This window comes from Macrosteles quadrilineatus, unplaced genomic scaffold (assembly GCF_028750875.1).
Source record: "Macrosteles quadrilineatus isolate MER2022 unplaced genomic scaffold, UCM_ALF_1.0 Scaffold_8__2_contigs__length_117827958, whole genome shotgun sequence".
In the NCBI taxonomy this organism is placed as follows: domain Eukaryota; kingdom Metazoa; phylum Arthropoda; class Insecta; order Hemiptera; family Cicadellidae; genus Macrosteles; species Macrosteles quadrilineatus.
Genome location: NW_026542601.1, coordinates 16146681 through 16170206, shown reverse-complemented (window position 1 = coordinate 16170206; position 23526 = coordinate 16146681). Strand labels below are relative to the sequence as shown.

At 34.4% G+C, this 23526-nt stretch overlaps 1 protein-coding gene across 5 annotated transcripts in view; it reads left to right on the top strand.

Annotated features, from left to right (window-relative positions):
- The window catches only part of LOC129001888 (serine/threonine-protein kinase MRCK alpha-like), a 69656-nt gene that overhangs the window by 25337 nt on the left and 20793 nt on the right, over positions 1-23526 (top strand). For 2 of the 5 annotated variants that reach the window (XM_054429347.1, XM_054429348.1), the window contains exons 17-23: positions 5266-5415; positions 5865-5989; positions 7089-7197; positions 7727-7875; positions 8727-8833; positions 16494-16514; positions 17090-17125. In XM_054429347.1, the coding sequence (XP_054285322.1) occupies positions 5266-5415; positions 5865-5989; positions 7089-7197; positions 7727-7875; positions 8727-8833; positions 16494-16514; positions 17090-17125 (697 nt within the window). The remainder of the gene's footprint in view (positions 1-5265; positions 5416-5864; positions 5990-7088; positions 7198-7726; positions 7876-8726; positions 8834-16493; positions 16515-17089; positions 17126-23526) is intronic. The other 3 variants (XM_054429349.1, XM_054429350.1, XM_054429352.1) reach the window with 3 other exon arrangements.

The following is a 23526-nucleotide window of genomic DNA, read 5'->3' as shown; positions in this document are numbered from 1 at the left end:
GTACCTTCGAGATTCAAAAGTTTTGAAATTTAAGATTTTTGCAGTATTTTTTGAAACTGCTGAAATTATTTTGTGTCATTATTGTTTTTAAAACTGTTCCTCACAAGCTCGTAGCAATAGACAAACATCACCATCAACAGTAATGAAACAAGTAAATTGTAGGTTAATCTGAACTTCAAAGGCATCTTAAATAATACTATAACTGGGAAAATGTGCAATTCAGTTTCATATCAATATTTATTAAACCCAATGAAATATTGACCACTATATGTAAAAAAAAAATGTTCTAGAATATAATTAATATAATATTCATATTTATATTGGCGTTAGGAGTTTAATTTATTTTAATGTTGGTTATTTATTAAAAAAATATGTTGTATTGGGTTTTAAGATTATCAGTCACATATTTATATTATGCCAGGGCCAGGAGTTGATCTCTTTTAGTTTTTATTGCATACTTAACATTTTATTATTACCTGTATTTTTTGTAACCTTGACCTTTATAACCAGCTAAGTAAAAAAGTTTTGTGTATAGGTTTTGAGATTCGGGATTCGATTTTTAAAAGTTACGGTTTCGGTTTTGAGAATCGAAATTTCTGGTTTTGACCATCACTAAAGTCTACATTGTCGGTTACTGTCGGTCATGTACCTGCATTGATAAATGGCATTTCACAAACAGCGTGCAAACATTAAGTTCTGTGTTTTACTTAAACAAACCACCTAGTGGGACTCTTGAGTTGTTAATTCAAGCTTATGGAGAAAAGGAGATGAAGAAAAGTCAAGTTTAGGAGTGGCACGAACGGTTTCGTGAAGGCCATGAAAGTATTGACGATGACCGTCGTAGTGGACGTCCTTCGACAGGAGTCAATGACTTAAACATTGATGTATATTGATGTTGTTTGTTGTGTGTGTTGTTGAAGCTGGTACAATTTCTTCAATTTTTAATTTCCGATTTTCACACACGCGGAAAACAATTTCCAATGCTAGACTACGGCTCGTCAGCTATACCCCCACTACGGAAATGCTGTACCGATTCAAAATGAATGATCGATTGAAAAATTCAAATCAAACAGAAAACGCGCGAAGGCAAGGACCAACAACGGCCAATCACGTGAGCGCGGAGGAACACCAATTTGCTGACTTGTGTGGACGTCTTTTTCTAACGGTCACTTGGGATTATGCTCTGAGCCGCGATGTACGGAAATCTTTAAATTCTCCTTTTCAATTCGCAAAACTCGCTTTTGGTAGTCGTAACGTGTATTTTGTCAAAGAATCAATTGTTCGATTTCCGGAGTGCATTGATATTTACACCGTGAAATAACATTTGCTAAAATACGAATTGATTAAGTAAACGAGTCTTTAAGTTCGACGTCGACCGGCAAAATTCGTCAGATTTGACCATTTTCATAGAGCATACCCCAAGTACAGTGTCGTAATTATATGTTTATGTGTCGTCAAAATTGTCTTCTGTGTATGTAAGTAAATGTTTTGTGTAAATTGTATTTATATCATTAGGAGTAGCCAATCTGTCCACATTCATATTTATTTTGTTTAATCATGTTCCTTGCAGGTTTCATGTACTAGTGTGTAATTTCAGTCACATTGCTTTAAAGTTATTGTCGTTTACTTATTTTAAAATACATACTGTGATACATTTGTAGGTATTATTATATTAATAGTTTGGGTAAATCTTTATACCAGTTAAATTTCATATTGTAATTTTGTACTTAACTTCAATTTATATCGTTAGGATATCAGCTGTCTGTCACGTAAAACAGTTACAATTTGTTCTTGCTTAAATATTTGGGTTTGAAATCATTTCAAAAATACATAAAGAGATCTCTGAGAGTAATTGATTGGGTACAAATTCAGGTTTCAATCAGAGCATTGTCCCGGTTGAAGGTTAGGTTTCAATAAAGGCTATAAAGGTAGGCTTCCATTAACGCCATAAAAAGTCACATTATTAAATTAAATTAAACAAACGACTCAGTAGTCGTTTTGGTCCAGTTTGCCACTGAGCAACAAAGTGTGCTGTACACTGAACTACGAATAGCCCCTTTGCATATAAGATCAACTGGCCAGTTGTAGACAATACATTAATTTGGGAAGCCTGATAGCCTAAATCAGATTAAATAAATTAAATCTAGGTTCCCGAGGCTCTGCTGTCAAATCTCAGGAAAGAAAGTCAAAAAGGCCACAATCAATACTCTCTCATATTAAATTGAAGTGTAATTAGCAGGAACTTGAATATTATTAATTATAGCTGAAACTTGAATATTATTAATTAGCCTATAGCAGAAACTTGAATATAATATTGATTATTTGTAATATTTGTAATATTTGAAGTGACAATACACATAGCTTATTCTTTCAACAATTTTGTTAATTCTCCTGTGTTAATCTTGTCAAGGTAATCGGCTTAACCGAACAATTACAATAAAGTATAATATCAGTAAATAGTCAATCAATACATAATTTATTACATATTAGTTCAATCAGTGTTTGACATTATCGTTTCAGTAATACAGAGTCATAGCCATGGTTTAACAGAATTTCAACAAAAAGTGTATTTTGCATTCAGAGTGATTGGTATTTTTTATTACATCTTAAAAAGTGTTATATTTAAGATCATTGAAGGTACTTTCAGGAGGACATATCAGACCTCTCACGGTCCATAAATCGGACTTCTGGGATATTTAATTACAGGGCCCACACTTAACATCTTTATTTCCACTGCGCAGCTCTGTGATTGTAACGTCCTCAGTAGTCTGACTAAATAAGTTAAATTTCATTTTCAAACCCCACCAGGGGGCAACTTTTTATAATACTCACACCTGTATGGAATAGCCAAATTGTATTACATAAAGGTGTGAGGTGATTTTGGTTGATGGAATGATCAGTTAAAAAGAAGGTATATTTTTAATATAGTAAAGAACATTTATTTTTCTTTACAAAAAGAATATAGGAAATATTCTTTTTATTTTTCTTTACAAGCCCTCCCCAGGAGTCGTACCAACCGTACGACAAGGTGAATTTCCAGCTGGCAATCGCGCTAAATGTATACAGAAATTTATTACGAGAACTTTTTGACTGAAGTAGTATATAGTGTAAATACGGGAAACTTTTTTGAACCTTACCCTGTTAAACCTAAACCATCATAAACATTTAAGGAATTATAAACTGAGTAGGCAACGGGAATTGACTGCCGCCACATCAGTAAATGTAAAGGATCAGATTAGGATATGGATTTTGTAGTGTTACAGATAAAGTTCAGAAAACAACTGGCAAGAAATAAGTTTCTGTATTCAGTTTTGAGTTAAGTAAGACAACAGCAAACAACCGAAAAAATAAGTTATCCTAAACGGCTTTGCTCCCTTTTGTTTTGGTTATTTAGGGGTTTATTGTACATGGGGAAAGTTCTGAGATGTAAGTTCCATCCGTATAAACTTCAACAGCTAATTGAAAAAAGAAGAGTTTCAGTAACTTAAATTAAAAGTGTAAGAGTCGTTGGAGGCTAGCGACCATCTTGGATAATTTTAAAGAGTCTCTAAGGAGTTACTTACCATCTCAAAATATTGTTTGTTCAAATTCCAAAGTGATTGTAATTTAAATAGGCCTAGTGAACTGTGAGATTAGACATTTTCTTTGTAGTTGTTTAATTGTTTATGAGTTAAGAGCGTCTAGACTCCAAGGACTTTTAAAAGGTGCTCGCTGGAACTTTTTGAACAGCTAAAAATCAAAATGATTTGATTACTTCTCTTAGGGCCCATTCACACGAGGCCACTGGTGGCGGCCACCGGTGTCCGCCACCAGTTACCGGCCGGGAAACTGCAGTGGATGATACAGGCAACTTACAAGCCACTCTACTACAGCCACTGTACAATGGTAGTTGTGAAAATGCTGTTGAACAATGAACATCTCCTTCTTCTCGCGTTGAAAATAAAGAAAATAAGGCAAAGACACAGACCAAATTACCGGTTACTTTTCAATTTCGCAAATTAGATCTTCAGTATCCACTTTGTCTTCTATTATTTGGTTTATTATCTTATTCTGTTGTTTTCCTTTGTCTTTTTCTTTTTCAGCAACGTCCTCTTTATTTTTCTTCTGATCACTCATTTTCACAAACAAACAAGTCAACACGAAAACGCTCAACAACTACCATAGTGCGTCTGTCTTTGCAGTCTGCACGTGAACTGATTCAAAATAGTGGCTGCCCACTCATCCACGGTGGCGGCCACTGGTTGCTACGTGTGAAAGCTCCCATTTAATTCAATGCCCCGCGACGAGTTGCCGCCACTGCGGTTGCCGACTAGCAGTTGCACGAGGAGACACTGCTCGGCCACTGTGTAGTGGCGGGCAGCTGCAGTGGCTGCGTGTGAAAGGTCACATTTAAAATAATGTTAAAGCTGTGGCGGGCAACCAGTGGCCTCGTGTGAAAGGGCCCTTAATCCAACTAACTTTAATTTCATATCTTTTCAGAAAAATTGAGGGTGAACATTTTTTTATATTTAAATGTATTTTAAAGAACATTATGTTATTACACCCATCCATAAACCAAAGAATACTTGTATTAAATATATTCCCAAGAGTTTAAAATATTAAATAACATCTGAAAACATTAAATATTTTTGGTGTACTGGATCTAACTAAGTTAGTATTTTACCCCAAAGTGTAGTGTGATTATTGTTATTCCATGCAACTATAAGGCTAATATATTTATCTATGTGTTGCTCTCGTTTTCCTTGGGAAATCTAGTTCAAAGTAAGTAATACTTCGCTTACAGTATTAGTTAGTCTAGAACACAATATTTTGGAGCTTTAGAAACTAAATAAATCTGGCAAAAAAATTAACTTGTTTTTCCAGTAACTCTCTGTAATCCCAGTTGAAATAAAGCTTATGTCAAACTTTTGAATTTACTATACAGTAATTTAGTGTACTAGTAAACCATATAAATACTTATTAAATGAATATTTCCCAAAGCCATGTTAGTATTAAATCACTAGAAAAATTTGCGAACATTGTGTCAGTATTTAAAATTTGAAATGTTTTTGATGTTCAAAATTACAGGGGGTTTTCTTGTTAATATATTTTTTATAGATTTGTTATGAATATTAGTAAAGTAATTTTAAACCCTTACATACTTATTAGACTGATAACAGTTGGTAATATGGCTTGGCTGTAATTGGGATGTTTAAAGATTTATTGATAGGTAGGTAGGCCTATATTTTTCCTGAACGATTTAAAAATGTATAAATGTTTACTCAGGTACAAATGGCCAAAGATAAGTTGGACTCTTCGCGTCTGGAGAATCTAACGGACAGTGAAGAGACGATTGCAGAGCTGTCTCGACGACATGATAGAGACAAACTCATGCTGCTAGAGGAGAACAAGAATCTCATTCTGGAGGTGGAAAAGGTACGAGTTGTTTTAGTTCCTATGGCTCTGTTATGTGCAAGAGCTGTGGTTACAGGGTTTTGTGAAGATGTAGTGATTTTTTGGGAAGGCAGAATCTATCCACCACAATAAAAGCCTCTTCCCTCGAGCTTATTGGTGATTTTTGATTGGATTTAAATTATATTAGCACCAGGATGGCAAGCAATTAAATTTTTGCGATCACAGAAGATTGCAGAATCAAAGATTCACCATGTTGCTGAAGGGGAATGAACATGATGTTGACATGACTGTGAGAGATTCAAGAGAATTGTTGTTGAAAACTTTGAGAAATCATAATCAACCCATTTATATTTTACTTAAAAGCTGTGGTCGAAGTAGACGTACCATATAATCTATGATATACTGTAAGTAACAATAAACTGGATCCAACACTCTTGCATATTAGAAGATTAACTAACGCTTGTTTGTAGATGAGCGATGAACTGAGCAGGCTACAGTCGGAGAGGAGGTTGAGAGAAGATGAGTACGAGGAATTGAGAACCAAACAAGAGGCCATTGCTCAGTGGGAGGCACAGATTACGGAGATCATACAATGGTAACAACTTTTGTTAATATTTATATAATATCTTTTAGGTATTTTTTATTACTTGTAGTCCATGGACCAATCTGTTAAGTAAGTTGCTGATATACTTCTACTCTAGGTCTAGTGTAGATAAAATTAATTCTAAAGGGAAAATGGAATATATTAACATAAAAAAACATTCCCTCATGATTCAAACCGTTATTTTGATCTTTACTGAATCGTATCGCAATTCGATGCATCAGTTCAAATTGAATCGGAATTTTGATGCATATTCAATGCATTGCTCACCCCTACCATATATTAGAATGAGGGCTTTTCTCTTTGTAACAATGTTAAATAAAAAACATTTATTTAACTGGGACGGGTGGCGTCGTCCTGTAATCCAGCTACTAGGAGGTCACGAATTGTGGATATTTATAAGCATGCACTGTGGATGCAATGCTCCCTGGTGTGGATTAACGTCCGCACTAGTGAGTACTACGACGATACGCAGTACTATCCTGATAATTAGACCAATTCATTAATTACAAGGAAAAATGTGGTTTCGGATTCTACTATAAACTGTAGGTCCCTTAGTTGCCATTAGCTGTATTTGCTATTAATTAACAGCTGTGTCTAAGGAATATGTCGGCCTTAGTCACTAACAAGACTACAAGATCGTGCGCCACTCATTCTACACTCATCCTTCACTCATATTTGGGTTAAAATATGCACATAGTGGCGTCCCCATCTTAAATAATTGATAATTGATTGAATTGAAAAAATAATTTATCAGCCACATGGATTTTCCTTGAATAAAAATTGACGTTTAAAAATTATTTACTTTTGTAAAACAAATATTTAACAAATTTTTCCTTTATTTAGTACCTAAGATTTAGATCAATTAATTATAAATATATTTTTTAGATTGTTCAAATATGTGCATTAATATTGGCCAAATTATTACCATTTTTTTTTTTTTTAAACAAATGTAAGTTAAATCTTTTAGATATTTTAATTGCACAACTTATAGTAAATTATTGTCTAGTAAAATTTCTTTATAAGATGCTGTACCGGTAGCTGTAGTAGTTGAAGTGAAGTCTTGCACAAACCCACCTATTGTACATTTCAGGGTGAGTGATGAGAAGGATGCGAGAGGCTATCTACAAGCACTTGCCACCAAGATGACTGAAGAGTTAGAGTTCCTAAAACATGCTGGCATAGCCAACGTCCCCACCTCGGTAAGTCCCTACTGACAATCAGCGTAAACTTGTTAGAAACACTCAGGGGGATTCAATGTTTTAAACATGGGACGTTGTTAAGGCTCAATTCTGATGTAGGTTCTTACTACCAAGTTATGAAGATTTTGAGGTTGAATTTGCCAAAAGCCACTCTTGTTGCTTAGGATTTCATTTCAGCATTGAAGTTTTACTGTGTAGGTTGTTAAGCACAAGTTATCCGTATCTCAAAACTTGGAGTAAAAGCTACGCTCAGGATTTAGTCTTTGGAAAATCATTCCATTAACTAATGTTTACTAACATCGATTGGCATTTGTAATAAAATATTATCTGTCAATTTATATTTCTATGTTTTCTGAGTCCTTGAGTCCTAAGGTTTTAAACGGAGGGTACAAATATTATTTTTTTGTACTATATTTTTTCATTGGCAATCAGTAAAAACTTGTAGGTTGTTTTCCTCGTTGACAGTTATATTATCACTTAGGACAAGACCGTGGATTAATCCTGTTGATTAACTTGTTGTGATTCGCAGGACAAAAATTGGAGGAATCGTCGGTCGCAGAAGCTTGAGAAGATGGAGTTGTTGAATCTACAGAGCAGCCTTCAGTCAGAGATACAAGCCAAGACAGCCATCAGTGAGGAGCTTAGCAAGACCAGATCTGATCTAGTGGCCTCTCAGAAGTAAGTCCTTCACTGGTTGAGGTTGCTGTGAAACGGAAAATGAAAACATTCATCTACGCGGTTTTATCATTCGAAATAACCCAATGTTAATTTTATGCTAGGGTTAGATCACAACCGAATGTTACTGTTAACCTAACCTGTATAGTGATGTAGTGGCAATGAGTCACACTAGCTGTTACAGTAGCTTAGAAGTCATAAGAAAAAGCCAAATGTGCCTGTCCCAATGAGTGAACTTAAGTGGCTGGTCTTGAAACAGAAATATATCTGGTTGGCAATCTGAAATCGTGAACGTTTTACCCGGTCACAGCCAAAATTGACAACATCTGAGGTCATGGTGAAATCGTGAACATCACCTGTGATCGCTACGAAATTGTTCATCACGTATCACGTGTCTTCTCAAACGCTTTTCTCAATCACGGAAATATACGCTTGGCTCAGCTCGACTTAACCCGAGCTAGGGGAGCCACTGACACATAGTAAAAAGGTGTCACACCTGGCAACTGGGAAAAGTTGAATTTTTTCTAGGGGTAGTGTGGCTACCCTGATTAACTAATCCGGACAACAGATATTAAGTGAATTATTTTATGTAAAGTTCCTACTTGTGTATATTTGGCCTATTCAGATTTTCCTTCAGTAAACCCAGTTCCTTTAAAAAACAGTTTGTTACAGCTTTTTCAGGTTTAACTGTTTTGATTGTTTAAAATGCTGAAGTTAAACATAAAGCAAGTGTAAGAACAAATTATTTACCTGGCGAGACAAGGATTGTCGAGACTTATTAGCAGGAACACGATGAATTTTGTTACACATTCCAAGACATGTGTAATCGTATATTAATCAAGTTGTGTTTACAGAGAGTTGCGAGACTTCAGGCAGCGTTACGACAGCATCTCTCACGAGTTGAAGCGCAAGGAGATGCAGATTAAGGAGTTACAAGGTCGTCTGGACTCAGGCGAAGGATGTGAGTAAAGACGCTTGCATGCTCTCGCCTCTGATGTAGTTGTAGCTGCTTGCTGTAGGTCTATAGTCAACGGACACTTAGTAACAACTTCTAGTCATTTTTTACCTAATGGATTCTTACTTAAAGCTAGTCAAAGAGTAATGAGCTGTGATAGTAAGTGGTACTCAGTTATAACTTGTGGTGTGATTGATATATACTCAGTTGGATTTAATGAGTAGAGTAAGTGTGTGGAATACCTCCATACTTGTAAATAAAGAGAAACCAATTGCTGTCTTTTGGGAAAACATAAGGTTGGTTTTACTATTCAAAAAACATAACCAAGTTTATTTTGTAAGGAATGTTGTTGGGTTAGCAGGCTTGCCTTAATGGAATAGAATGAATTTTTGCCTAAGAAACTTCAAAACTTTGTACACAATGAGTTACATATTTCACAACTCCGAAGTCATCTTGGACCAGATGACATATATTGTAATGTTGAACTAAAACTTCCTTTGTAGAGAATTCTGTGTATGGTGAAATATTTTAATCGTGTACAGTGAAAAGTTTCCAATGTGGTCTCTTTTCCATTCAGATAAGTTTGCTATTTCAACAACCATCCTAAAACTTATGCCATTGTCTTCTATTATGTTTATTTATATATGTGGGCACTCCCACATATTTATTTTAATCTTTTCTCTTCACTCTCAAAATTTATTTATCACTTACATTCTCTTCCCAATAATTTTTTTTATTTAGTTTTTCTTATTTCTCGAAGACAGAAAATTATTTTTCAGGAGTTCCAGTTTTTAGTTAATTATGTATTGCTATAATATTGTAATTTTGTATCAATCAATAAAACATTGATATCATCCAACTTGTTTTTTAAATAACACCTTAATGAATATAATAACCCCTAAATATAAAACCCCTTGTAAAGCAAGATAAAGTTATTTTGTTCAAAACAATTCTAAACTTCTCTTAATATTTTACTTGTTTCCATCTTATAACGTTGTGTATTACACGTTGCTTAGCTGAGTACTGTGCTTTTGTTACTGTAAAAATCAATTTAAAACTGTTACGCTTTTATACTTGGAATTCTCAGCAATTCTGACATATTCTCACAATATCCACTGACTGGTCCTGTAGCTAAGTGGTTGATCTTCTGAAGTTATCTCCTAAATTTAGTGGTACCTATGTAAAACCTCGATTATCCGGGGTGGTGGGGGGAGGGAGACCATGGAAAACTGATACGTCAATCCAACATGACATAAAAATATATTACAAACCCATAAAAAAGCATAAAACTTCAAATTTGCATATTAAGTCACCAAAATACAATATTGCGCAATCGTTAAGTCATTAACCTTGGTTTAGTAATAGAACTGTAACATTTCAAATCACAGCTTCTTCAAACTAATCACCCAATCACGTGCTACTAAAGTTGTCATGGTTACTTTCAATCACAAACTGTTGTGACACACAGCTGTGTAAGAGCAGATTGTCTATTGTCTTGCTTCAATTTTATTTTTGTCAAATGAACTGTGATGTTTCAAAAGCAATAATGTGGAAGCCTACTACAAATAAATAAACAACTAAAGAGAAACATATTTTATAATTTTTTTTTTACAATGAGGTTAGCTATGTAACACAATTTTAGAGGCGTATGTATATTAACCACGGTTGATCCGCTTCTGGTTAATCGAGGTCCTACTGTATAGACTTTTTGTGATGCTGCATGTTTTTTTTTCACCAAACATTAAAATATTTTATAATAAAGGTACTACTATTATTATCATATGAACTAACCTTGTGGTGATCCTTTGAAGGTGTTACAATTATTTATTTACTTTGGGTAATTTTTGTCCTTCCATTTTTTCCTCAAAACTCTATAAAATAGTGCATGTACAATAGACTACTACTAGTACTAGATATTACTAATATATATATCCTCTACAGTGTTTTAAAAATAAACTTTGTTTACATTTGTATTTTTTCTCTCTCCTTTGTTTTTATTTTCCATTCATCAAGTGTATTTATATTAATCTTGTGTATAGTTTATGGGTGATTAAAAATGTTTTTTGTCAGGATATTATCTAGAAAAAGAAAGACGGAATTATGTCATTTATTCTTGTATGTCAAATCTTGGGAAGAAAAATCTTTATAAACAATAGTCGGTATTTAAAATGGGGTTTATTTGTTGTTAATTTCTCCTTTGATACCCAAAAACTTTGGTTCAATAATTGTTTGTAATTCATCAGTACTTTATGTTGTGATTTTTTAGCCTTGGGTTTATGTGAAGCAAACATTTATGTATAAAAAATTGAATTTTTCACTGATAAATAACATTTACAAGAGCTGTTTTATTATTAGTTCAATATTTGGGTTGGTTATTACTACAAATACCCCCGCTGCAGCATTCCTGCAGACCAAGGAATTTTAAAATCGCCTGATTGGATTTTTACTAACATTTTTCCTTAAATATTTTGAATTTATTCCCTATTTATAGAATTAGGTTTAACCATGACCTAGGTTTGCTGTTTACCGTGAAGGGAAAATAGTGCTTTTGTTTTTGTAAAATGTTGATTGTATAGTTTAGCTTAAAAGAAATAAATTTGCCTAAATTGATCAAAATTTATTGATAATCAAGCAACATAGGTTTACTTTTTCTCTATAAGAACAAAATGGCAATTTTAAATATTCAATTTTCTTGGAATTTTCTATGGAGCCATTTATTCTACAACAACGCTTCAATATACAAAATTGGTTCTTTTTTAAGCTCTATATGATGGATGTAATGAAAATGGGCATTTTCATGTCACATGTAACAATTAAACCAACAATTGAAAACTTTTAAAATATCATACCACCCAACACCCTAATAACCATTACCTGATCTTGTTGGCTCAGGAACTCATTCTGCTTAATGTTGTCCTACACATCCATGCAACATTTTTTTTTTTTTTTTCTTGAGTTATTGTGTTCACAGACACATATTATAAACAAATTTGGACAAAAAGTGTTTTTGGCCTCTGGAGACATCAAATGAATAAATAAATTTGTTTAGGGCTCTTACAGAATTCATCTAAGGTAGCCTAATAACTTCTTCCCTATTGGGGAAATTCGCTAAAGCAAAGCAACACATGGAGACGTGTAAGAGCAAATAAAATCCCCAAGTTTAGCTGAAAGGTTAGACAATTAAAAATTTTAATTTTTTTTTTCAATAATGTTGTCATATTTACATCTAAAAATAAAGAGATTCGAAAAACATTTAGCTAAGTATTAGCTTTATTTGGATTCCGGGCAAATCTCAATATTTATCCCTTATCATCATTTTAACACATTACAAGCAAGATCGTGATCTCTGAATTATATTTTGTATAAATAAATCGATGTTTAAAAATATATTTGCCTTGTAAGTTGGACTTCCTAAATGATGTGGTTTTCATTCCTCTATTTATTCCATGATTTATTTCAGGCTTTTTAGCAAACACTTCTGAGCTTTAGGGAATAAATTTTAAAGCAGAATTGTGGCTTTACAATTTGAGTCCTAAAAAATAAAATATGCATATTTCCACTACCTCAAACAAGTACAAAGAATATTTTTGCATATTATCTCGAACAAAACAAAATGAAGAATTTGATTTTTAATTTAGAAGAATTAGTGTAATATTTAACATGTATACAAACTCTCTTCAAAATTCAAAGACGATAATTCAAGGACTAAAAATCCCTTTTTATTCAATACAATATTTAACATTTTACACTTCAGACCTTTCTCAGGTTTTTTTAAGTGAGTTGACGTAACTCAAAAGGCTATCAATGTTATTTGAGGACAAAAATATTGGAAGTAACTCAAGTACTACGCAAAGGACGTGCCTTTTAGAAGCTGCTGTAGCGGAAGTTGATGCAAATGTTTATTTGTAGACAAAATGCCCCTGTTTATTGGAGTCACCAGCTGTCTTTGGGGACTTCTTCTGCTGCTTATTCGAATGTATTTCTGAGATAAGGGAAACCACCTGGCCACCGCTAATGGTAAAGTAGAGTGTGCGTTGCAAGTTGCGCCCCCGCCCAGACAGTGATACTAACGCGATAACATCTCGTCCCTCACTCAACGTTGCCAAAGTCAGATTTCCTTTTTATGATATTTAACCAACGTATAGTCATGAACAAGCTAACATGGCTTAATGGTTGGACTTGTATCCTAGCTGGCTATTTGTTCACAGGTTCTACCGCTTGGTGCTCAAAAAATTTTTTTTTATTTGGTGCCAAATTTAACACAAATTGGTCTACATTAAATATTTTATTCCATTACTAGAAGCAAATTAAAATATGTAAATGTTGACAGATTTGTGTAAAATGTTGTATCAAATTTTATTTGAAAGAAGCTCCAAATACAGTAAACAATAGCCGACTCGAGCACAGGCCCTTAGGTTCGCGTTAGCTTGTCTCTAACTAAATCTATTTATTTTCCACAAATTTTAAAGAAATCCATTTTTGTTGATTCAATATATTTTGTCAGAAAATCATTGTAAAATATTATTTTTTTTATCAATCTATCGTTTTTATTTTTTATTTTTATTCATGTCTTAGTTCAAATGTGTAAAATTTGAAAACTTAAATCTTTTTATTATGTAAAATATTTTATAGTTTTTCAGCATAGGCTACTCTATTGAGTTTTTAATTACCAATTCCATTGATTTCTTAAACATTTTTTCCGGAGAATACAATCAATTAATTTTTCCCCAAAACTAAAAAATGCAGTGATTATCAGTTACCTAAATTAACCTCTTTTTGCTTTTGTTTCAATCGGGTGTAATCCATAACTGATTTTACCTCTGTGGTTGTTGCTTACACCAAACAACTGCTGTTTTGTTTTTGTTGCAGTGAAAAAAGTGATTTAGTGTCATTTAGATGAGTTTGTTTTATATTAACTGAGTTTTCTTACTTGGTTTTACTTTTTTCCTCATTTTTGTGGAGCTTAACTAACCTTAGTACCAGATAGACGGCGGTTCTCTTTTTCATAAAACAAAATAAAAGTGTTTAAACTTTTTACATTTAAAATGGTTTTTATTTGTACATTACTAAACGAACTGTTAATGGTAATTTTTTTCAAGGTTTGTACTGTGGTTGTCTAAAGAGAAGTTATGAGTAGCTTCATATTCATTAAAACCCCACTAGTCAAATAATTAGGGATGGACGAGATTGGATTTTTAGTTTCGAGACGAGACGAGACGAGATTTTTTATTTCTCATAAAATTTCGAGACGAGATCGAGACGGGATTTCCCTTCTCATACACAACGAGAAATGCACGTTCGGAATTGTTACCTAATTTTGTAACATTGTTAGATGACTGTTTAAATACAAAAATAATGATAATAGGCAAGAATATTTACAATCTTTTATTAAAAAACATCAGCATAATAAAATAAATCATAAAATAAAATATTAATTTTTATAAAATATTACTTGTTTTGACTTTTTTTATAGTAATAAAACATTCCTCACACTGCTAACACTTAACAAAACTTCTCAAATGTTATTAAAATAATTAAAGTAATATTTACATTTGAAGAATTAATTAAATAAGAACACCTTCGCAAAGGAAACGCAACTACAACACGCTCCTGTATTGCGGGTATTGCATTGACTTTCTGCAGGCGTTTTTAATTTTTTTTTTTTTTTTTTTAATTCTCGTCTCGATAAAAATCTTGGGCAAAAAGAAATCTCGTCTCGTGTAACGAGATTTAAAATTTCCCGAAATTTCGAGACTTGACCATCCCTACAAATAATGTAGCAAAATTGAAGTAATCTTACATTGATTGGGTTTAATTTATCTGCAAACAAAATTCAAATATGCATGTTCAAGGCTTATTGTTTCATCGTCTATAAGAGTCTGAAAAAAAATCCAGTAGTTTGTCCGTTTCATGTGGCCTCGATTAAATCTATCGAAGGGACAGTTGTTATATCACTTATTCCCTTGTCGGCCTGTTGAAACTTAAAGCCCACGCTTTTGCTTTTAATGCATGGAAAACGTCCATTTCAGGTGGCCAGGTATAGTTAGGTTCTCTTGATAGAACTGTTTAATGTTTAAATGTATAGTTAGCGTTATAGATGTCCAATCAACGAGTGTGCTATTTACAGTTAGATGAATCATCTAAAAACATATTAACTAGTTAGGGCCGTTAGGGTTTTCAAAAAGTCATTTAAAATTTGCTTTTCATAAATCCTAACTTTCTTAAATTACCAGATCGTTCGTTGGATGCAATGTAAACTTATTAAACATACTTGGACCAATGAAACAAATTGTAAAAGCTTAAACCATGATAATTTTTAACTTTATTTTTTATAATTTCTGAATATTTCAAGCAAATGAATCTAGTACTATTTCATCCAGCAAAAAAAATATTTGAAACGCTTCAGTAATCTTGAGTGGACTACAACATAAAATCTTGTGTTAACATTTTTTGTTGTGTTGTTAAACACTAACTTTTATTTAAAGTGTTACAATTTGTTATAATATGTTTTAATTTTTTTTACAGTTAATTATTTATTTATATTTTATGTCCAGCCAAGTTGGTAAAGTATTCAAACGACAAAGGAAAAGATTAAGATACATTGAAAACTTAATGGTGTAAACCACAAAATGTGATAAAAAAAATGTTTGGTGTAGGATTTTTAAGGTATTTACTCAGGGGAGGTACAGAAGAGGCAACGATGACAGCTGTGGGCTTCTTATTAGCTGAGGGAACGCCATTACCGTAACAATACGAGCTAAAACCATCGGCCTCGGTGGTCTAGTGGTTAGCGTGCCGGGCTGATATGCTGTAGCTCCCGGGTTCGAATCCCGCTAGTAACATTAACTTTTTGTCCAAGAGTTTTTCATTATCAGCAAGTTTGGTTGGTTTGGTTCGATTATGAGAGTTTTTATTATTAAGTTATTATAAAATTTTAATTGAGCAATTTCTAGTTTTATTTAATAAACAGAATTTATTTTTTCTATTACTAAACTTTTGTTATACTGTATTATTTTATTATCAGCAAGTTTGGTTAGTTCGGTTAGGTTATGATAGTTTAATTTTATAATTAAAAAATAATAAAATTAAATTTGAGGCATTTATAATTTTATTTTATGAACAGAACTATTTTTGTGATTAGTAACTTAAACCTTCATTGCCAAAGTGCTCTCTACTACAGCGCTGTTCACGGAGGAATTTTGAACTAATGCCTCAATCGTACCTCCCCTAAGTCAGACCCGATTTTTAAACAAAATGTGTTTTTGCTAATTCTTAAACTTTCTTTCATAATTTTGAATATAGATTATGCACTTTTCAACGTCATATATCCCATGCCCATGTCCTTTAATCAAATAAGCTGTCTTCGGATTCAGTTTTGTTCAAGGAAAGGCTCTAGGCCAGGATGTTGAATTGAACGTCTTCGAATTCAGTTATTAGTTTGCGCCGTTTGTTCAAGATATCCTTGCCAAGAATATTACTAAAGGTTAAATATGAAGAGTTGAACAACAAATCTTTTATACTAATAGAAGAGTTAATATTTACTCAACTACAGATTTAAAGATTATTTTACTCTTTGAGTATATGATTGTCCAAAACATCTCTTCGATTTAAGATCTATAGACTGTTTCTAAGTCCATGATTTACTTATCCTTTTTTGTCTCTGCAGCCTTTGGGGATGTAGTCAACGGTAAGCAATTTTCTGTTTTAAATGTGTTTTATTGTTGTGTTGTTTTAACAAAAGTTTTTAAACTAACACATTTAGGGATTGATTATTTAAAAAAAAAGTGTTAGTCAAAGTTTAAAATAACACTGTATTTTTATTTGCTAATTCCCATAAACACTAATGAGTTGTTATTTACTTGCAGTTTGATTTTATATAGAAACGTTAAGTTAATTTGTAATACCATCATTATAAATACATAGTTAATGTTATTATTGTATTGTTTTAAAAATAAATATATAAATTAAATATATATGTAATATTTCTGTTTTATGCGATTTACTCTAATTTAATTTGAGATTTTAAAGTAATTGGTTTTTTGTTTCTTAGTAAAATACAATATTATCACTTATTGAAAAGGTCAAGGATTAGATCTAGTTCAGGATAACAGGGAATAGATCAACAATTTGTATATAGATAGATGAAAAGAACACATTCTATCTTTGTCAAATCCAAATTAAAAAAATGTCCAGAATATTTTTTTTTTATTCATATGCTGCAATACTTTAATCTATGAAAGTAATAGTTGGCCTAAATTACAGGTGTTGAAATTCGTTTAGCTTCTCAACATTTACGGAGTATGTTTCTATCATATTTACTATGGCATGCTACAAAGTCAAGAATTGCTTTTTCTGATAATGATGCCATGCAGCATGATTCTTTGATTTTTAGACTTAGTGTGTTACTGATCATATAATGAATGTTAACTCTTTTTACTATAACTTGTTTTTATTTATAACAGTTCGCATATTTTTTTACTTCTAAAAATATTTTCTTACTAACTTGTATTATTTTGGACAGGAATTTTTACAAACAAATTGTATTAGACCATATATTTAATTCATTACAAAGCACAATTTTTACAGTGCAGAAGTGATGAGGCGTAATTTTTAGTTGTGTAAAGAGAAGATCTGGTCCAGGGGTTTATAGTTGGCTGTATTTTAAAAGGTGTGAAATTTACCAATGAAACTCGAATAATTTCAATCAATGGTTAAGAATTACAATCTCCAAAAAATAATTACGAGAACAATTATAACTATACGTAACCTCTAAATGTATAAGTAAACATTTTATTTTCTTCCAACACAGTAGGGGTAGATTATTTTTTATTTTGGGTTTTTTTAACTTATTAAATATGTCCATGTCCACAAATAGTTGTAAAACAAAAACTGAATAAGGCAAACTAAACAATAACATGATTCTTTATTTAATTTAATGTACTCCACACTTTGGTACTATGTAAGTTATCATATTGACACTACTTTTATCGTCTTGATGCCATCAGTTAAATTGTATCGAACTTATAACAATGTTTTTGTTTTATAAATGTATTTGTCACTATTGTAAGCCTTGGGAGTATTTTTGCATGCACATTTTGTAATGCGGCATAACGTTAAGTACAGGGTGTCCACAAAAGATAAGTACAATTTCATACCCAAGCCATATTTTTTTTTTTTTTTACATACAAAGCTCTACCTGTGTTGATTCGGCCACAAATGACAGTTTAGTTTTACAGACAATTGTTGGCAAGCTTGCTCATCTGAATAGATATTGTGACCTTAAATTGAAATTGTTGATTATGAGATACAATAGGTGAGGTTGGTGAACAAACCTAACTTCCTTTTTTCCTGACATAACTTCGATCAAAATCGGATAACTTTTGTTTGAGTTATCGGGCTAATGGACGTCATATATGTATATGAATTTGAACAGGTGGTATTTTTGGCCTCTAGGGACATCAAAATTAAAAATTAAATTGGTCCAGGTCTTACCGTGAGACCTACGCTAATAGCTTATTCCCTATGGGAAATTCACTAAAATACCACCTTGTTAGAATTATCATTGAAGAACTCCCGCTTTGACCAAAACTGGTAGAATTGGTAAATTAAGCACTCAATTTTCACTGAAACAGTTAGATGAAGGGATTTAATTTAATTTTCTCCCAGTTAAAGCATTTAATAATTTTTACTTGAAAAACTTGCCAACCACGTCTTTAAACATGTATGTCTCATTGACATGCATTTCATACCTATTATTTCTGTACATATCTAGTTTGTCATCTATGTTTAAACTACAGCAGGCTACTTTGTCATTAAATGTAATACAGTTTTAGGTTATGTAATTAAATCACCTTACGACACACCTTAACAATATTTAGTACATAATTTGTAACAAAATATATTTTATTGTAGATTGGTTCTGGTAAACTTAACCTTTACTGATGTAAAGGTATTTTGGCAGTGGGTGAGAGATAGATATTTTTGGGACTATCCAGATATGAAATTAAAGTTTATGACTAACTTATCTTTTATACAACGTACTATATACAATATTTCTTTATTGAGAAATAGTATATTTCGTACCTAGGGCCGAAAATGAGGTTTTGCCGGCTCGAGATAGTTTTTAAGTTCGAGACGAAGTCGAGAACTTAAATCGATCGAGAGCTGCAAAACCATTTCGGCCCGTGGTACGAACGCTATTTTTCACCACACTATACCCTATTACCACTATTCACCACTATAATAATGCACACTGATAGTCAACACAACTACAACTTTAAGGTTATGTAAAGAAATAATTTGAGGAATCAGCAAAAATAAAAATAAATAGTTGCTAGGCAACGGCGACAATAACACAATTCTATTGCAATGCTATGGATTTTGATTGTGTATTTAAAATGCATTCATGTTTTAAGTAAGTAAGCGGACAGCTGATTTTGCGGCCCCGGCCTGTAAAAACCTGCTCGGTCCCCAAATTTCGATGACAGCTGGCATGGCCAGCAAAACGTAACTTTCAGCCACCAATTAACGTATGTAATACAGCCAAAAACATCATAGTGTGGTGAAAATTACCTTTTTGTCTAGATCCAAAGGTTTACCGCAGGGGGCTCACGCTTGCGTGGGTTCGTGGCCTGGGCGACCACGCGGACCCTAGCTCTCCCAGAGGGGAGGTAACTGCCCGGTGTCAGACCCGGCACTTCAGGTAGACCACAGTTATGGACGACTGGTAAGCGCCAGCCCCTTAGGGGGAGCCTCCAGTGACATTCCCTCCATTCAGGGTGGGGGGGGTGTTTAGCTCTCAGTGACGCCGTTAATTCCGCCTCTCCTCAACTACCTGTAACTGTGGTTGTGACTGAGTCCTACCTGTTGTGTTCGACTGACATTTTGTGAGGCATATCCTCGACTTTGGAAGTAGCCTCGTCCTGGGAGGTGAAATACCTAGCCCCCAGAGGGGAGGTAAATGCTCCGTGTTGGTATCGGCATTTCAAGTTGGCCACAGACATGGTCGACTGGGCATCGGGTCCCAGTGACATTCCTTTATCCAGGATGGAGGGGTGTTTAGCTCTAGGAGAGATGGAAGTACATCATAATCTCTAACCTACCTGTGTCTGTGGTACTTTGGGCTTCGGCCTGCTTGTGGTGTGCGACCAGCATTCAGTGGGCAAATCCTCGACTTTGGAAGTAACCTTTCCTGGAGGTGAAAACGGGCAAGTACCCGCAGCTCACGGGGACACTCAAGGGCAACGTAACTTTCCGCAGTGTGAGGGCAACGGTTTGTAGGTACTTATGCAAACCTATCCCTGTCTCTGAGCACGGACGGTATGGTTATCTTGAGTGTGGGGGGTTCTTCCCGGAACCTCAATTGAGTCAAGGGTGTCGCCACCTCTGGTGGATAGGTTCATCCGGGTGGGTCCCACTTCTATACCTGCCTCCTTTTGGGAAACCCTGATGGCCTGGCAGTGATGTTGGGTCTGACGGGCAAACGAAGTAGATCGGGTGCTGGGTCCGAGCCCGCCAGGGGTATCTGGGGATCTATCGCTCTGGATATCTCTGGTTCCCAGCAATGGGTCAGGCCTCGATCGGGCAGCGGTGTAAATGGGAGGTTGGGGTTCCCCCCGTCAGCGTTCTGATGGTCCCCTTCCTCCTGGCTATCGATGGCGGGTTCTGCCTGTCAGGGATGAGATAGGTCCCGAGTGTTGCTTGCACTAAATGCGTCGGGGCGCTCTACTATGGACCTCTAGGTTCCGACCTAGTGGAACCCAGGTGGAGTGACGCTTAAACAAGCAGCCGGAATCCCTGGTTAGGATTGAGGGGCAACCCTCTTTCCGAAGGGTCTGCTTCGGCAGCCGGCGAGCCTGATGACCTTAAGTCATCCGCCCATGATGTGCTAAAGGTTGATGCGTAAGCTTCGGCCTACATCATGGGGCCCGGGTATGTCCTGTAGGATAGGTACCGGGTAAGCAGTCAGGGGGCTTCGGCTCTCATGACAACAAATCTAAATCTAAATCTAAAATCTAAATCTAAGATCCAAAGGTTTCAGGGTCTTCTTCAGACAGCTGTTGTTCTTTGTAGACTCTCTTGATTTCCAATCCAGTGATTTTCAAGTGTATTGCCTTGAGTGTTCAAACTTGCCTTCGTGGTGGACCTTGTTTTCACTTTTGACGTTTCGTTTTTATCTGTTGTTCTTCTTTGTTTCTCTTTTGCTTGAATTTTTTAGGGAATCCATAAATGCCTTCACAAACCAACCATAGAGTCGGAGTTAAGGGAGCTGTTCAGATGTTCAATATTTCTTTCTTCCAATCCAGTCTCCCAAGGGGGAATAACTGTAGTCTTATCACGACCCTAAGGTCGGAGTCAAGGGGCACTAGTAGAGATTTCCGCAGATCTTCAGTTCCTACTCTAAACATTGGGAGCCTAACATGCCTACTGTATCAGGGAGATTTGAGGGAGTATTTCATAGGTTTTTACATCCGCACCCTAAAGGGATCAAACAGTAGAAGCGATATGCAGACAATCTGGGCAGAACCCAAGACAGCCTACACACCCACCACTGCAGCGCTCAGCGGCCCTCTGTATACAGAAACCTCTACCATCTGAGGGGACTGAGTCATTCAGACTCCGGAATTCAGTGTTATCAGAGAATGTTTGCCGACATTGGGCCTTCCTCAAGCCGGGCGCCACTCCAGCGAGGATATTCCGGCACTAGTCAATGCAACAACAAACACCCCACTGATCAGCACCTGGCTACCACAGATTTTGAAGCGGAATCCAAAGAAAGGACACAGTCCTTGATACATTGCCTACCCGATCATTAGTTGTTTATCGTCTAAAAGCCTCCTAAGGTACCCTGACAAATTTGGAATTCGGGCCAAATTATGGGGTGACTGAGGAGTACTCTGCCATTTGAAATAATTATCCATCACTCGTAATCGCAAAACCGCATATCAGAAAATGTTGATAATAAATAATAAATTTAAATGTAAGAATTTGGTTTTAAAACTATAATAAAAAATAAATCAGGCTACAACAAACTACTTGAAACTGTACATGATACTGCATTGCTTGGTATTTAAAAATTTGTAATTGTGTAGCAATAAAATGTAAAGAATATCATGAACTAGTAAGGTTTAGTTTTTTTTTTTTTTTTTATGTAGATCTATCATGTTCAATAATATAATTATTTTAAGATTTTTCCATTGAAATTTTAAAAAGGAGGGCCTAAATAATGGTCATAATCCTTTTCAGTTGATTCAGTCTTGAAGTGAAGAGTATTTCTCTGTTAATCTCTTCATATCTTCTTTGATGGTTCAGCAACATCTACCTGTACAACAACAGTTTTTTGAGTGACTAAGTCCAACGGACTCTCACCCACTTGCCACGTTAAGGTTACCGAACCAATATGGAACTTGAGTGCTTGAGCAATCCTAAGCATTTAAGTCTAAGCACAGGGAAGTAGTGTCTTATTCTTCTTTTGTGGAACTTGTCAGTATTTAAATATTCTTTTATAACTTGGGATATAATAATTTACAATATGAAGTACTCTAATGCTACAACTGAACTAATCTTATAGCTATTATCACCATAAAAAATGTTAATCTAGACTCACGTGCGGTGCATCTTCTTGTCTTAAGTTTTAAATTTCAACTGGTTTAAATGGTTTCCATGGTAGTTTAATTTAAATTATAGTTCAATTTTTACCTGTAAAACAACTTTTCCTTAAAACTGTTACTATGGCTTTCCTTGAGCAGAGTTTAAATAAAATACCCCTGTCACAGCAAATCTGCAGACTAAGCGAATTTCCATTTGCGTGAATTGATTTTTAATTAAATCTATTTAAATAACATTAGGTTTAACGAGTACTTAGGTTTGCTGATACAGGGAAGCTAATAAAGTGTGTTTTTAGTAAAATTTATATAGAATAGATATAGAATAAATAAATTTGCCAAGTTTGATCAAAATATATCCATAAACAAGCAAAAGCTCTTTATAATGGTCTAGAAAGAAATTGGGAAATTTTGTGTTTTGAGGGTCAATAATGAGAAAACCCAATTTTTACCCTGTTAAAACCCGTTCCCATTGTCCGATCATGTTGGTTTGTAAACTCAACTCATTCAAGTGTATTCCACCTACACCTTCAAACCAAATTTTATCAAAATCGGACAATAATTACTCAAGTTATCGCATTCACGGACACATATATAAATCTATATGATATATAAAAACATTTTGAACTGTTGGTGTTTTTGGCCTCTAGGGACATCAAAATGAAAAAGTAAGTCAGTTCCGGGCCTAGGTCTTACCGTGCCACCAACGGTAATAGCTACTAGGTAACAGATTTTTACACATGCATTTAAATGGAAATGTTGTTTTTTTTTATTCCTGAAGAAAGGCATTCACGATTTCCTCTCTTAGTTCATTAACGGATGTTTTTGACAAGAAGACAATGACCTTTATTCACCGGATAAGGAAAAGTCACATGAAGTGATGTCGGGAAAACTAGGAAGCCAGTATACCAACCCCGGCCATTAAATCTACCAGTAAACATTTCATATTTTAGGTCACAATATCTCTACGCATAAAAAAACTTGACAAAAATTACAAGTAAAACTAAACATTCATTAAAACATTGTACGTTGAAAAATTACAGTTTGGCTAATCTATGAAATTGTACTTATCTTTTGAGGACACTCGGTACAACA